This window comes from Scophthalmus maximus, chromosome 10, assembly GCF_022379125.1.
Source record: "Scophthalmus maximus strain ysfricsl-2021 chromosome 10, ASM2237912v1, whole genome shotgun sequence".
NCBI lineage: Eukaryota > Metazoa > Chordata > Actinopteri > Pleuronectiformes > Scophthalmidae > Scophthalmus > Scophthalmus maximus.
In genome coordinates this window covers 23,567,715-23,584,477 of record NC_061524.1, presented here as the reverse complement: position 1 = coordinate 23,584,477, position 16,763 = coordinate 23,567,715, and the positions used below count along the sequence as shown (strand labels likewise).

General features: G+C 45.7%; 2 protein-coding genes across 3 annotated transcripts; both read left to right on the top strand.

Moving 5' to 3' along the window:
- Positions 1-44: 44 nt before the first annotated feature.
- Positions 45-15,873, top strand: actn2b (actinin, alpha 2b). Of its 2 annotated transcripts, XM_035605160.2 has the most exons (21): positions 45-340; positions 3,478-3,592; positions 3,756-3,875; positions 3,981-4,067; positions 4,264-4,351; positions 4,733-4,811; positions 7,124-7,205; positions 7,517-7,602; positions 7,830-7,922; positions 8,230-8,460; positions 8,685-8,832; positions 9,139-9,289; positions 11,630-11,738; positions 12,419-12,559; positions 12,843-13,025; positions 13,286-13,420; positions 13,699-13,878; positions 14,058-14,204; positions 14,792-14,857; positions 14,984-15,142; positions 15,322-15,873. In XM_035605160.2, exons 1-21 carry the CDS (start codon positions 209-211, stop codon positions 15,478-15,480), a joined length of 2,691 nt encoding a protein of 896 aa, XP_035461053.2. In that variant the 5' UTR covers positions 45-208; the 3' UTR covers positions 15,481-15,873. The 2 variants fall into 2 exon arrangements, with proteins under 2 accessions (XP_035461053.2, XP_035461054.1); XM_035605161.2 differs by lacking the exons at positions 45-340; positions 3,478-3,592; positions 3,756-3,875; positions 3,981-4,067; positions 4,733-4,811 and having other exon boundaries at positions 4,270-4,351.
- On the top strand, positions 9,414-11,010 carry LOC118283325. The gene is made up of 3 exons (XM_035605173.2): positions 9,414-9,883; positions 9,978-10,036; positions 10,150-11,010. The coding sequence occupies exons 1-3, from the start codon at positions 9,723-9,725 to the stop codon at positions 10,917-10,919; spliced, it is 990 nt and encodes a 329-aa protein (XP_035461066.2). The 5' UTR covers positions 9,414-9,722; the 3' UTR covers positions 10,920-11,010.
- Positions 15,874-16,763: the final 890 nt, after the last annotated feature.

Sequence of the window (16,763 nt, the reverse complement as noted above, 5' to 3'; positions counted from 1 at the left end):
AGGCCTGGAGGCGTCACGTGACCGACCACTACTAATGAGGCTGTGGCTTGGTGGTCGGTGGCAACCAGGGCCAGGTCGACAGGACAGGACAGGACCGGACAGGACCGGAGAGGAGAGAGACCAGCAGCAGCAGCAGCAGCAGCTCGGAGAAGACGAACCCCCTCCTCATCACCCCAGTCAGAGGATAACCGCAGAGAGTACCATCACCATGATGACGATGACTCAGGTGGAGACCACGGTCCACTACGACAACGGCTACGAGGAGGAGTACATGCTGCAGGAGGATGAGTGGGACCGGGACATGCTGCTGGACCCCGCCTGGGAGCAGCAGCAGAGGAAAGTAAGTCAGGGGTTACAGCTTTAAAATAAAGTTCATTTGGTTTCTCAATCCCTGTTGCGATATTAAAATGTGGCAACAAGTTGCTTTCACTAACTCGCCAGACAGTCATTGCGGGCTGTGTCGGGACGGACGTCGAGCTACCGACAGCAGAGAGCTGCGAGATTTTCAAAATAAAGGACGAATGATTCAGGAGCGATACGACTAGAAGGTCGCAAAGTGATAAGAAAGGTCCCGTAGCTGTGTGCGTGTGTTAACAACCCTTGATATCTCATCCTGACGTCACTCTCCACGATGGAGACGACTCCGTGGACACGTCGTTCACAGCAGACCGTTGAACCAGACTCGTTCTTATCGTGGGCCTCAACGGCGCAGTTTTATTTTGACGGAGCGCGTCACCCAACTTCCGAGGGGATGCTGGTGACATGCCCGGGGAGGAGGGAGGGAGGAGGGAGGGATGCGGCGGGTACCAGCCTAACTATAGCCGCGCCCCCGGCGGCTCCCCGCTGATAGGCGCGGAATGCGAGCTGTCAACAGATGCTGCCACCACATGATGACGCGCTCGGGATCAGGACGGACGCTCCATCTAATTTTAACCTCGGGACCAGAAGGCATTAGGGTGGTGGTGGTGGTGGTGGGGGGGTTAATCCAGTGTCCTTGGTGCGGAATTCTTTTGTCTATAGAGACCACACCGGCCCCAGCTCAACTCAATATAGCCCCATGCCTCCCATCGTCAGTTGGTGCCAGGCTTTGACAATTGACCCATGGGCCTTCAGTTGCGGCTTTTTTGCACAACTGGAGGCCTGATAACCTCCTGTGGCCCCTGCAGGGAGGAACCGGACTGTGCACTTCTGGCCACACAAGGCAGCAACACGACAGTCAGGCCCCTGGTCCACACGCACGGCTATTTTTCCAGGGTTTTATCTTTTGACTGATTGTGATTCGGAGTTGACAAGTGCTCATTGGAGACAAGTGCTCAAAAGATCGGAACTGATCCAACATCACAAGATGCTCTGTGTCTGACCAGCTTGTTGTAGATCATATATTATTATATCATTATATACCCTCGCTCGACATTCACTGGGGGCAGGGGTGCTGCCACAAAGGATTTTGTTCGCTTCATCAGGAGCCACATTCAAAAATAATTTCTGTCCCGTCGCCTTAAATCTTTGGTCCAGCTCATGCCACGGTGAAGTGGGCTTATTTCAAATCCCACTAGCAGCTGGGGGGAGCGTTCCTCCAGTGGGTATTAATGTGACCGTGCTGATGGGGACTTTTTATGAATCTATTATCTGACTCTGGCAGTTTTCATCAAGGAGATTGATAAAGACTTCAGTGCTCATTCATGCTATGGAGACCAATACTCCGACTCAAGCTAAATCTTAAAGCAAGTCTACACTTACAGGGTGCTGCGTGTTACATCCAGTGACTGTACCTTCTTATGCACATGCAGGTGACAAGTCTTTTCAATGTGTTAAACATCCAGGGTTTTCTTCTTCACCCTCCTGGCCCAGCGGTCAGCCTCGGACCTCGTGAGGCCCCAGTCAGTGACGGGGTTGGTCCTCGCTGGATGTGATTCATGAATAATTTTAGCATCAGTTGTCACTGGTCAGTGGTGCTGCAGAGGGAGGCGGGGGGGCTTGGAATGTGGGCAGCATGGCTCCGCAATTGTGGCCCAATCAAATTTGGAGAACCGGCAGGCCACCTTTTTTTCTTTTTTCTTTTTGTATCAAGGAGGGCAGCAGTTCAATGTCACGTAGAGCCTGGGGACTCGCTCAGCGTGGAATATGATTTACTCTAAAGCTGGTAATATTCTGTTTCTGAACCAGCACCCAGAGGGGAAACCTGAGCGGCTGGATGACGCCCAGTCCAGTCCAGTCCAGTCCAGTCTAGTCCTACTGGGTTGGAAAAAGTGCTGAAATATATTCCTCGAAGGAATTTATATGTTACAACTACATATGTAAAAATACGCTTGTGTAAAAGTTTAACATTTACAACGTACTCTGGGTATAAATTACTCCACTACTTTACTGCTAACTGCTGATGAATCTGTAATAAATACTGACCTCATACCTTGAAAAAGTACTCACTTGATTTATTTGTTTCAGTGAAGGTGGAAAGTAAAAGACCTCAACGTCATCAGAATAGTCCAGCATCTGGTTGACGGGTGAGAAACGTATCATACAGGACAGAGGTTCGCTGTACTTCATTCCCCTGCTCGGTTCACCGTCTGTCTCTACTGTCACTGCAAAATAAAGCCCCAAAAATAATTAGAACAAAAATCCACTTATCTTTCATCACTATAGACTATTGGTCATTTCTTTTTCTTTTACCAAAATGTATATGCAATTCAGCATCTGTTGATCAAGTAACTGATTTAAGCACATATGAACATAAACCATTCAAAGTAGATTATTAAAATGTTTTTGTCATGTGTTAACATTTTTGACACTGTGGCAGAAATATTTAATCATCCTTGTGGCCTATCCTTATCAGATTATTAATGCAGATTTTCGGACTCTGCCCCCATTCTTTGTCCAGGCCTGTCCTCGACCCTCGACACGGTGCGACCAGGGAGAACATGTTCCGTGATAAAGCTGTCACCTTGCAACTGTAACCAATCATAGTGACCGAAGGCCTGCAATGCTTCCACGTGACATGTTTCACTCATGTTGACGTGGCGAGACGTTTTGACGTCCCCCCCTCCCGCCCTCTTATCGTGAGGCACAGCAGAGCGGGCTAAATTTAACACCTGATATCGGCCGGAATGTGCTCTGAGGCCGGCGCCCGGCTTTCATCCGTAAAGTGCTGAGCGCCTGTAAACTCTGCTGTAAAAATAGTGAGGAGAAAGACAATGAGCCTGTCTTAACTTGATTTACAGTATCCCAGGACGCCACATTGCGTCTGTTTCTTGTTAGTGATGGAACTACAGCAGGAAAAAAAAGTGGAAACCCGACTCTAACGGGTCACTGGAGGTTGATCTGAAAATGCAGCACGGGTCATAGAGGTTAAGATCAATTTGATATCTAGACTTGAAGTGCGGACTTGTGAAGCCGCGTCGGTTTGTTTGGGGTCCAGCTTCACAGGAAGTGCAGGAAGTAGCTGCAAATTTCACTGTGCTTTTGTCCCTTTTCTGTCAGACCTTCACAGCCTGGTGCAACTCTCACCTGAGGAAAGCTTCAACTCAAATTGAAAACATTGAGGAAGACTTCAGGAATGGCCTGAAACTCATGCTGCTTCTGGAAGTTATCTCAGGTTGGCTCACTCAAGGAAAAAATGTCTTTTATAGTTTTCTCTCAATGACTCATTCTTTGTGATGCTACACCGGTAGGATACTATGCACATTTTAGTCACTGTTCACCATAGCTAGCCGTATTAATGTGATGTAACATACTGTCACATAACATTCTGTTTGCAGGAGAGAGGTTACCCAAGCCAGACAGAGGGAAGATGCGGTTTCATAAGATTGCCAATGTCAACAAAGCTCTGGAATTCATCACGAGCAAAGGAGTGAAACTGGTCTCCATTGGAGCCGAAGGTACCTTAAGCCTCCCTGTGCATGTGAATATGCTGTGTTAATCAGATGATGTTTTTTTTCATCGCTCTTGTGCAAACTGATTACAAGGGCTTCTTCGCCTTTCAGAGATTGTGGACGGTAACGTAAAGATGACTCTTGGAATGATCTGGACTATCATCCTCCGCTTCGCCATTCAGGACATTTCTGTGGAAGGTGAGGTGGTAAAAATCCAAGGTTTATTTGATTTTCTGTGTGTTGACACTGTGTCAACTGACTGCAAACATGCACTATAACATGTCAAGTTTAAATATGTCAGGGTTGGAAGGTAGCGCAGGTGTATTGCACAGACACGCAGCACACTATAAACAACACTGTGCAACTAATCCCCGCAAATTCACTTCCTCCTCAGAAACATCGGCCAAGGAAGGTCTTCTCCTGTGGTGTCAGAGGAAGACTGCCCCCTACAGGAATGTCAACGTGCAAAACTTCCATGTCAGGTCAGTGTTTCACACAGTCAATACTGTCAATTGAGCCTTAAACCCAGCTCGGTCATAGTGTTAACTAATGTGATTGATAGTTAGTTAATGTTGTCCCCTTGTCCTCTACAATGTTGTCGTATTCCAAGGACGGCACATAAATGTCAGCACATATTCCAAAATGCTGTTTTTATTTCTCTTGGCCATGCAAGAGAGTTTATTAGGGAGCTGGATGTCACAGTAATATTAAGTCCATCTGAAAGTAGTGTGTCAGAACTAAGGTGTTCCTGAAGTTTTGACTTACAACCCGACCAAAGTGTGGCACCTCCACCTGGAGCTCATCTCTGCTGAGTCCAACTTTTAACTGACGTGTTGGTTCTCTCTGCTCATCGGCCGCTGAAGCTGGAAGGACGGCCTGGCCTTCTGCGCCCTGATTCATAGACACAGACCCGACCTCCTCGACTACTCTAAGCTCAACAAGGTGTCGTGTGGTTTTCGCCTGTAACCAGGATGCTGTGTTTTAGCCCTTCAACACTAACAGACTGGTTCCCCACGAGATTAACACCTCTGTCACCGTGTGAACTCAGAATAATGGCACTTTTCCTATGACATGATGTTGTGGAACACTGAGTGAAAACTAGACTATATACAGATATGCAATATTTCTCTCACCTATGTGGATTGAGTTATTTGTGCAGGTGCAAGTGTTTGATCCATGATGACAAACTTTGAAATCATTTCCTGGGACTGTTGGTATCACTTATGGTAATTTTGGATACGCTTAGGAATATGGGTCATTTCATAGAACCAGCTCTGTCGTTTACAGTAAATAAGTTGAAGTAATTGAATGTGAGGTAAGGTGTGCGCCCGTCATTGCAGAAAGAAGCACTGAGCGGTCATGTTTGCTGTGTGCGTTATTTGGCAGTTGGATGTAATGTTACTTTAATATTCTTCACAGCACAGTGCTTCTATAACAAGTGCAGTCATTTAGTGTCGCCTCGTTGCCTCATTGTTCGTAACTCAAGCAGTTTAATATCAGGATAATTACCATGAATGAAAACTGTTGTTTCAGTTTTAAGGTCCATTTTTGGACCACTGGGCTCATCACAACGTGGGGCTTAATGGTGGTGACTCGTGGCCTCTTGTGTCTGACACAGAGTGATAAATATGCAGGCGGAGGCTCGTCCACCTTCATAGGACAAATGAACGCAGGGTTTGACATTTTGTCGTGCATTGAAAAGCACACACAACGTGGAGCTTATCTCTGTGTGCACACCACGTGAGCTCGAGTGTCTTTCAGGGAAACAAACAGCGGCTCATTTTAATGCTCCGGACTTAATGGATGCCCAGGTCTTCTCGGTGTTTGTGTGTAAACAGGCGAGGGGCTCATTGAGCTGTTCTGCTCATTTGCAGAGCCAGGGAGCACGGCTGACAGCCCCTCCGCTGTCTGTCGGGGGAACACAACTATGCACAAGGTAACGAGCGCTTCCCCCCCTGGAAGGAGGCTCTGTCTTTAGCCAGACGGGAAGGCCGAGGCTGCCCTGGGAATATCTGAGGCTTGACTCTGCCATTGCACGGCTGGTTAGGGAGAGTGACATTTTCATCTGTTTTGGAAACAGAAGCCCTCGCTCTCAGCCACAGCTCGCCGGCCTGACTTGCATCTGACCTAGAATAGTCACAGAAACATGAGCCCAGTCCCCGCAGAGCTCCGGCTTAGCTCTTCCTCTGCTATTGTCCGCAGTGTCACATAGTCTCCCCCAGTCAGAGGCTGCCGGTCGGGGAAGTCAGGAAGATGTCGGTGAAATGGTTACCGTGGTGTTTCTTGAATTCTGTGTCACAATAAGGACGGTGTCTATTTCCATAATTAGGAAAGACTTCTGGGGATATATATGAGTGATGGGGCACTGGCACAGTCTGTTTTCTTCCTCTGTCCATCTTCTTACATACATATTCACTCACTGAGTCACACCAGGATGGGGCTGCTCCAGGCAGCTGTTGAGTCTGGCTCCAGGTGAGAAACACAGGGGCCTTAGTGTATTCCTCTATCCATCCCTCTGTCCCATTACTACCAATACTATCCATCCATCCATCCACCCATCCGTCCGTCCATCTGTCTGTCCTGCACTGGATCTGCGAGCAGCTGGCCCTGTCATGTAGTGTGCCAATCCTCACCCCCCTTACCTTCAGTGTAGCAGAGACAGGGACAATAGCAGCAGCATGAAAGCATGATCCCTTTACCCCAGTGCACTCTCACTTTCTGTTCTGTTTGCAGGGAGGGGTTCACTGTCAGCTGTTAGCTGCCCCCCCCCACACACACACACACACACTCTCTTATAACTCTTGGTTCTTCTTGTCAGAGTCAAACATCTTTGATTAAATTCATCATCCCAACAAATGTATGACGCATACTGTCATGATGAAATAATATATTAGTTGATTGATTTTTCTAGCTGATTACTTCATGACGATTGATCACAGATAAATAAAAGGTAATATCATTATTTGTATTTATAATGAGTGGCTCAAGTCATTTCTAAGGTTAAGATGACGAACATCTCCTGGCAGCAGATTCATGAATGTGAAGGTGCAGACTAAAAGATCAGCACTTAGTCCGTATGGGGTTTTGTGCAGGGCCATATCAAATATACATTTTAAAAAACAAGTGCTGTTAAATGAATGTACAGTAGGTGGTCAGGGAGAATAATGTGTCCACCATAGCACGGCGGTCAGTGCACTGGCATTTTAAGTCCAACATTGCTGTTCGGTGATGCAGAATTGTGTCGCTTTATTTAGGATGATCCTCTGGGGAACCTGAACCTGGCTTTCGACATAGCCGAGAAACACCTGGACATTCCCAAAATGCTGGACGCAGAAGGTAATGTAATGTGGAATAGAAATGGCCAAATATGAATTATTTTTTAAATTAAAAATCGTTCTTTGAAATATGCTTTTACAATATGATTGTTTGTGTGTGTGTGTGTGTGAAGATATGTTCTTTACTGGAGGTTTACTTTTGAACTTGCCTCCTTCACAGACATGTAACCATCAAGCGTTTCAGTCTTGATGTTGTACTTATGGTCATTTTCATACATGGTTACATTTCTAAATCATAGTTATATATCTGTACAGAACAGAATTAGTAAGTACATTTTTCCTCCTTCTGCAACCTCCCTCTCAATGCCATAGATATCATCAACACCCCCAAGCCAGATGAGAGAGCGATCATGACCTATGTGTCCTGCTTTTACCACGCCTTCGCCGGAGCTGAGCAGGTATTGAGGTTGAACGGACCCTATTTCCATTTTTAGACGAGTTAGCAATCCTCTTCCCTTCTGTCGCGTTCATAGTTAGTTAGAGAACAGAGTCGGGTGCAGAGCTCTATTGTCAGTTTCACTTTGACATTCCATTGTGAGGATAATATATTTGAAGGATGAATGGGAGCATGGCCCGCTGTGTTGCTTTGCTGATGCAATTATATTCTTGTGCCCTGTGCTCGCAGGCAGAGACGGCTGCCAACAGGATCTCCAAGGTGCTCGGTGTGAACCAGGAGAATGAGAAAATGATGGAGGAATACGAGAGACTGGCCAGTGAGGTAATGTATTTGAAATTTCATTAAAAAAATCCTTTTGCAGAGAGGAATACACTTTGTGAAATTAAACCAATGACTTTTCAATTAAAACTAAAGTTTGGCAGGATAACGGCATACACAGTTACTACTACTCTTCAAAGTAAAAGTACAGATTTCAGTTTAGATTAAAATACGCCTTTCTTTCCCTCACTTATGAGACCCCTCTGCTGAACAATGATCCATAATTCATCAGTCTTCCTGACACACTCCTGTGTGAACTCGGGGCTCTCCCGCCGCTCAGCGTTTCCCATGTTGTCCCTGTGTTTCCCAGCTGCTGGAGTGGATCCGCCGCACCACTCCCTGGCTGGAGAACCGGGCGCCCGAGAAGACCATGGCCGAGATGCAGCGGAAGCTGGAGGATTTCAGGGACTACCGGCGCCAGCACAAGCCCCCTAAAGTGCAGGAGAAGTGCCAGCTGGAAATTAACTTCAACACCCTGCAGACCAAGTTGCGCATCAGCAATCGCCCTGCCTTCATGCCCTCTGAGGGGAAGATGGTATCTGTAAGTCACGACTCCAAATTCCTCCTCTGCTTATGATTCAACAGTCGGAGAAGTTGTTCATGATTGAGTGCACCGCTGCTAATGTGTCTTATTTAACATGATGTCCCATCCTGTCCAGGTTCAGTCTCGTACCAGCAGAGGGAGATTTGTTTTGAACTGTCATCATTTTCTTCTAAATTGCCAGGGTGGGATCAATTCTATTTCTATTCCATTTTGCTTTACAGGACATAGCCAGTGCATGGCAGGGCCTCGAGCAGGCGGAGAAAGGCTTCGAGGAGTGGCTCCTCACTGAGATCCGCCGGCTCGAGAGACTGGATCACCTGGCGGAAAAGTTCCGCCAAAAAGCCAACAATCATGAGAACTGGGCCAGTGGTCAGTGGTGCTTGTATATTCTGCTTTGGCTGGATGGTTTGGCTTTACTTACTAGCTCCTTGTTTATCTACAGGAATCTGTACTCCTGCTTCTCTGCATGTGTTTCAATGTTTCACACATTTTTATGCAACCTCTGGGTTCTTTAGACGCGTTCCAAAGGACATTTGATTAAAGATGTTAGTCTGTCCGAAGCTATCAGCCTGTAGTGGACTGCAACAGGTCCTTTTCTGCATCTGTTACACATCTAGTCCACTAATTATCTTGTTGTTCCTTTCTCTCACCTCTTTGCCCATTTCTAATATTCAGGTAAGGAGCTGATCCTCTCCCAGAAGGACTATGAAACCGCCACGCTGACAGAAATCAGAGCACTGCTTCGGAAACACGAGGCCTTTGAGAGCGACTTGGCAGCCCACCAGGATCGAGTGGAGCAGATTGCCGCCATTGCACAGGAACTTAAGTACGCTCTCGCTACAGCAGATGTTTCCCATCATGTCGTGGAAGCTGAGGGCGGGCGGGCGGCTGGGTGGTCTGGGGTGGGGGGTTGTAAGGGAAAAAACATTCTGTAAATATTATTCTAATACCATTAGCACTGCACTCGTGTTGAAATGCAGTAGTTCAGTGCAGCATCTATTCTATATGTCCACCATTGAGACAGGTGAAGACAGCTGTTGGAACAATGTGGACTTATTGTCTCTAAACTGTGTGCGTGTGTGTGTGTGTGTGTGTTCGGGTGTGAGAGATAGAGATGAGATGAGATGAGAGGTTTTGAACCACTTTGGAAAGAGTGCTGATGAGAACACCTTCAATCTCTGTTCCTCTGAGCCTAGTGCACGGTCAAGGTGAGTAGCTCGGTACAAGGGGAAGGTGTGTCGCTTCACCGGCCCGCTGACATGTTCAATCGGCAGTCAACGATTTGCACCTGTCCATCATTACCTTGTCAGCCCGTGATTGGCCGCAGGGTACTTCCTGTTCCTGTATTTAACCGGCGCTCTGAGAGGAGGAGGATATCATTTCAGCTGATGAGCAGAATGGCCGCTCGGGTTCCTGCAAGGTTTGTGACGCTTAAATGTTTTACTTGTTCACTCTCTGTTCACGGCTCGTTTTACTTTTGCTCATGATTTTGACTGTGCCGTTTTCTTTTACAGTCTGTTGCTCCTCATTTCACTGTTGAGTTGGGATGTCCATTGCTATCCTGCTAAAAAAGGTAAACCCTTAAATCAGTTGCTCAAGATCTTTGGGACTGAGATGTTATCACACTTCCTCAGCTTGTTATCTAGTGATGTGAATCTAATGCGAATGTTAACGTTAATGTTCCAGGCCGAGGCCAGCATAATGCTCATGAGGGCGGTTTCTCAAACCTGGAGACGCCTCCTGGCCTCCATTATAGCCCGTCCAACGCTGCTCCTGCTCAGCCTGCCAATGTGAATGCTCCTGCTGTCTCATTCTACCATGAACCAGGGGATGAGATGGTGTATTCAAGTCCTAACTACTATCCAGCAGCGGCTCCTGGTTGGGACCCTGTGGAAGAGTCTACGACTGCCCTCAGTGTGTCCAGAACATCTCAGCCCAGACCTGATATTGGTCCCCCTCCCCCTCTCCCCATGTTTCAGGCAGGTGATCTTGAGAACTATGAAGGGAGCTTTGAACGAGGTAACTCTGGAATGGAGACTGAAGAGCTCAACTTGTTGCCTCCTCCATATCCTCGCCCTGACTTCCAGGCTGGTGAGTTGCGCAATTATGAATTCTTCTTTGACCACGGAAACGATGAGCGGGAAACTGAAGAGCAAGGTTTCGTGCCACCACCTCCCCCCTTTGAGCTGTCGGCTGCCTCCTCGTCTGATGGCTACTTGCAGCCAGTTCCCCCAGCATGGGGACCTGTTGGACCGAGCCAGTACTACCTCTTCTTGACTGGTCAACTTCCTCCTGGCACACAATCTCACTTTCAGTCCGAGTATGAAACTGGAAGAGACCACTGGGACGACGTCCACTATGAGAGATACCACTTTCCTACTGTTCTGAGTCCCGCCGCACCCCCCCAGGCCCAGGATGGTCAGTGGACTCGCAGCCAGAAGTACATCAAATCTTAGAGGACAAGAGCAGGAGACGGGCAGCTTTAGAGTTCCTGAACATGTATTGACATCCCTGTTCAAAGTTGTGAAATAAAATTCTAAGCTAACACTTTGTTGTCTTTGGTCTTACTTGCCTTTAAAATTTGACTGTTTCCAGCATGCAACCTCAGGTTTTCTTTTTTATCTTAACTCGACTCAGCTTACCTCACAGTAGCGAACCCTTAGTAGACCGTATTTGTCTTGGCTGTTCGAGAACATCCTTCAAGGGTCATTCAGATGTACCTGACCTAATGTCAGAGTGGCCATGGACAGAAATCCGAATGCTGATCAAACTAAACTGTTTATAAAAGCGTTCATGAGGTAGCTTCTCGTCCTGTTTAAAGGCAAAGATTGCTGTAAACATCTTTGTGCTCATGCTACAGTACATTAAGGACAATTTTAACTGTCACATTTTAATTTTAGGTGATCATGAGTCAAACTGACTTAACCTCCCTGTGCCTTATTTTAAGCTGAGAGCTACTTCCCACATGGTTACATTTGGACATGTTTAGTTTTAGTCAGACCTGCTAATGGGAACACATGAGAATTTGGATGCACAATGGCAGACCTGCCCCCCCTTTAGCTATCCAGTTGCCTTTCCTGGAAAACATTCTAAAATAAGACTTCATACAATGATGACTTTAAAGCTCTTTTCCACAAATGAAACAAAGCTTTGTTTTTTCCCCCAGTGAGCTGGACTACCATGACGTGGCTGCTGTGAACCAGCGTTGCCAGAGCATCTGTGACTTGTGGGACAAGCTGGGAACCCTGACTCAGAAGAGGAGAGAGGCTCTGGAGGTGAGGCCAACATATAAGTTTATGACCAAAGGTTGTTTTTTTTCATTTAAATTACAGCCAGTAAGTTCCCATAATTGAAAGGATTTGTTTCTTTTCATGTTATGATGGCTGTTAGTCCCCACAAGAGTGCGCTGATGTTCCACATTGTCAACAATGGAGGCCAGTTGAATCAAAATGTTAGCATATTTAGATGTCTGTCATTGACATGTGAAGACAGCTGATTGATGAGGAGAGATAATTGGATCCCCTCTGAAATCCCTGACCTGGGCTGGAGGGGGATGAAGGAGAAATAGATGTAGGAGTCCCGTCCAGGGAAGTGACTTGGCTCAAAGCCCACTAGCCACTTCCTCTTATCCATGCTGACCATTCCAGCCCTGCGAATGTGTGGGGGCCCGGGAAAAGGGCCAAGGATTATGTCTGAATGACAGGGACAGGGGTCTGTTTTCTGTCTGTCTCCTGCTCCCCACCGTCCTCTGCTGAGGGGAGGGTCTCTGTCAGCGGGTTAACACGGCCATACCAGTGATATGATTTGTCATCAGGAATATTTGTTTTTGGAATTTAATGGGAGATATGAAGATGATGGCGAGTGTCTAATGCTGAGCCATAAGTTGGATATTGTAATTTTTTTTAAAATATAAAAATGTACAAACCCCCCCGAATGTTACTGTATATAATTTCAGCGGACAGAGAAGCTGCTGGAGACCATTGATCAGTTGTTCCTGGAGTTTGCCAAGAGGTCGGCTCCTTTCAACAACTGGATGGAAGGTGCCATGGAAGATCTGCAGGACATGTTCATCGTGCATACTATTGAAGAAGTCCAGGTGGGTGTACCTTACCTCAGACATGGATATATATAGAGATGCATTTTATAGGACTGTGCTCACACATTTTCCCATGACTAAATTTCATGTTTGCTTTTTTTTTTTATTATTGGAAGATGTTATTTTTTCATTTCAAATATCTGAGGTGTTTATATAGTGTGTAATGCTGGTACACACACACACACACACACAGACACACACACACACACACACACACACATCATTACTCTTGACATATTTCAAATGGTAATCAAAATTGGGGACTCCCCTCTTTCCCTGCCAGAGTCTAATCGCAGCTCACGAGCAGTTCAAGGCGACTCTACCGGAGGCTGACGCAGAGAGACAGGCCATCTTGGGAATCCACAACGAGGTGCAGAAAATTTCCCAGAGCTACGGGATCAAGGCCGACATCATGAACCCCTACAGCACCATAACGACGGAGGAGCTTCTGAACAAGTGGGAGAAGGTAGCTACAGCTTTAAAACTCGGACTTGACGAGCAAAGTCATTATTTCGACAGTGGCCGCCTGGCTGTACAAAGTCATTACAAGAAAGGAGCAAGGAGAGCCGTGTCTGTATCCTACTGATAAAGTAAAGAAGTACTTCTCTAATGTTTTATCACTGAGTTGAATGAGTGAGGACCTAGTGTGGCTCTAAAGCATATAATCCAAATATACCATAATAATTCTCTTTATGTTAGTGGCTCTTCTCTTTTCATGTCTTCTAGGTGAAGAAGCTGGTTCCTCAGAGAGATGGTTCCCTCCAGGAGGAGATGGCACGCCAGCATGCCCACGAAAGGCTGAGGCGGCAGTTTGCCGCTCAGGCTAATCTCATTGGACCCTGGATACAGACCAGGATGGAGGTCCGACACACCGGCTTCATAAGCAATTAGAGTTTTCTCCATCTAATCAAATAAAAAGGAAGATGACTATGATCAAATGTCAAACTGTACATAAGAAAAGCACAAAAATGGTGACTTACCTGAACAAGATGACAATGATAATTACATAATACCAAGTAAAATGCCTGAATATCATAATTTTTTCTTTGTCAAAAACCGATTGTGCTCTACAGGTTAATGACTCCCTGCCGATCTGTTCCCAAATGAAGGTGACCTTGTTGCATGTGTTCTCCGCACAGGAAATTGCACGCTGCTCCCTGGATATAAGAGGCGCGCTGGAGGACCAGATGACTCAGCTGAAGCAATGTGAGCACGTCATCGTCGCCTACAAGCCCAACATCGACAAGTTGGAGGGAGACCACCAGCTAATCCAAGAGTCCCTGGTGTTCGATAACAAACACACCAACTACACTATGGAGGTACAGGGCCGTCGCAGACAGTCTTTTAATGCACACGTGGTAGACCTGAACAGTGTTTGCTCATTGCAGCTCTGCATAAACACATTTGTACGCATACATTTACTGTAGATATACACTTTTTAACATTCATGACTCATTGAAGTGGTCATGGTTTGTCTTTTCTGTTTGCACGTCAACAGCACATCCGTGTCGGGTGGGAGCTGCTCCTTACCACCATCGCCCGAACCATCAATGAGATCGAGACCCAGATCCTGACCCGGGACGCCAAGGGCATCAGCCAGCAGCAGATGAACGAGTTCCGATCCTCTTTCAGTCACTTTGACCGGGTACCGTTTCACATCGCTCTTCATTTGAGTGACTGAGTCAAAGCAATCTGGTCCATTGGGTAGTCAAGGGTTTAGAGATGGTCTTATGGGAATGTGAAGCCATGTTAAGTTATATTTAACACTTTGTTCCCCCTTTTTTTGAGTAAGAGCATATGAACAACGGATGACTTATTCAAGCAAGCCGTTTTATTTATTTAGGCTTCATCTGTAGGCATTACACAGACTGTCTCACCACACTAACTTGGATATTACAACCGACAAACACAAGCACAAAATTGGCAAATTATGGCATGCAAGCGTATGCACGATAATACAATTACCTCTTGATTTGATGTTGTCAAACCTCATTTATCATGAAATTTAGCCTTATCACAAAAGTGAAAAGATTATGTGCCTAGAGTTGAAACAGACAGTGATGTTTTATCTAACAGTCACTGTCAGAAAATTTTGACTAATGCACACAACCTCAACATTTAATCTTACAATAATTCTGTCCTGTTTAATGCTGTTGTATTCGCTTATCTTACTGTAATCTCTCTGACTGTATTTCCTGTGTCGTGAACCTGGAATCCCACCTCCAACTGCAGAAAAAGAACGGAGCGATGGAAACTGATGACTTCAGAGCTTGCCTCATCTCTATGGGATACGACTTGGTATGGTATTTCAAATGTGGTTGGGTTGATGGGGCCATGTTTACAATTGCTTCGCTGTTTTCTGTTTGCGGTATTCTACCCACGAACTGTACAAATCTCATCCCTCTCTGTCCACGCCTTTCTCAGGGAGAGGTGGAGTTTGCCCGTATAATGATGCTGGTGGACTCCAGTGGTACTGGAGTCGTCTCCTTCCAGTCTTTCATTGACTTTATGACCAGAGAGACGGCTGATACTGACACTGCGGAGCAGGTCGTGGCCTCCTTCCGGATCCTGGCAACTGATAAGGTACGAGCGTGGCTTACTGGCACATTCTGACACTAATCTATTCAAGTCATTATTTCCAACAAGTGACCATGATTTATGAGCTACAATTTTGTTCATAACCTTAAGAAGGAAAAGGGTGATATTAGCATTATACTTCCTGCAAAACATGCCTGAAACACATGTTCCTTCCACTACCACAGCCCTACATACTAGTGGAGGAGCTGAGGAGAGAGCTTCCCCCGGAACAAGCAGAGTACTGCATCATGAGGATGCCGCCGTACACCGGCCACGGGGCACCACCAGGGGCGCTGGACTACACTGCCTTTTCCACCGCCCTCTATGGAGAGAGCGACCTTTAACCCCAACTAGAAAACATGTACACCCACTGACCATTTGCCTAACTACCCCCTCCCCTCCATCTCTTGATGAATTTAAGGAATCTATAAGAAAGATGGATCAAATATGTTGAATGAGCTGTTTGTGACAATACTGAGTTTGTGTTTTAATCATTTTTCGGACACATTCAGATTGTGTAGAATCACGCTGAGCACTCGCGTGTCTTGTAGTCATCTTTCATCCTCTAGGATGAAAAGAAACTCCTGTTTAAAATATATTGTGAGAAACAATCCTGTTGCCAGCGCAGATGCATAAAAATGCAGATCATAGTATTGGTAATAATCAAGTAGCAGGATCCTGGTGTTTCCGTGCGTTATCATTTGAAGAAATCCGACATTAAAGTCCCGTTTCATCCAGCACTGTCACGTATTGTTGTCGTCTTTCCTCGCAGTGCCTTCGCTTTGGAAATGCAATCACCTGACAAAGCATTTTGAGATGCGTAAAGTGAATTGTAGTTTGCAAAAGCAATTTCAGGGCTACTGCCATCCAACAATAAACAATAGAAAATTGACTCTCATGAGGCTAAAATATACAGCACTAACTGAGAAGTGGGGATATCCCATGAATGCCAGAGTAAGTGTTTGACTATAGCTCGCTGCTTTAAAGGCAAAGGACACAGGAGACTTGATGTGTACCAACGAGCGACGTGTGGAACATAAAACGTCTCTGGCTGCAGCAAACCGGTCAATGCCTGCATGGTCATAGAATTAAATATAATCAGAAGGATATACAAATAAAAGGTGAAATGATTTCCCAATGTCGACAAATTGTGATTAGAATTGATTTATCCACATTTGTCCGCATTTAACATATTTGTAGCTAAATGTTTCCTTTCAATGAACCCATGTTATATTCCGTTTGAAGATATCAAATAGTATTTAAAGAATTTCCATACTATGTCATACATGCAGTTAATTGAATATTTAAATACACAATAGTAGCAATGATTTAACCAACATGTGCTGGCGTTGTACGTAGTCATAGCACTTGGTACTAACTCTATGCAAATGACCTTCTGCTTCAACAATCTATGTATGGCTCTCAATGAAAAATAATGACGAATCAAATATTTTGTGTTTATGATTTCACACCCATCACACGAGAGTTGAAATGTCCAAATAATGGAATTTTTCTGCGAAGAGGATCTTTGGCCATTTCACACAAATTTGAACCCAAGGCACTGGAGCTCACTGATAATTTCATACTCTATTTGTATGCAAACAATCGCCTTTAAAGGAAGTTTATT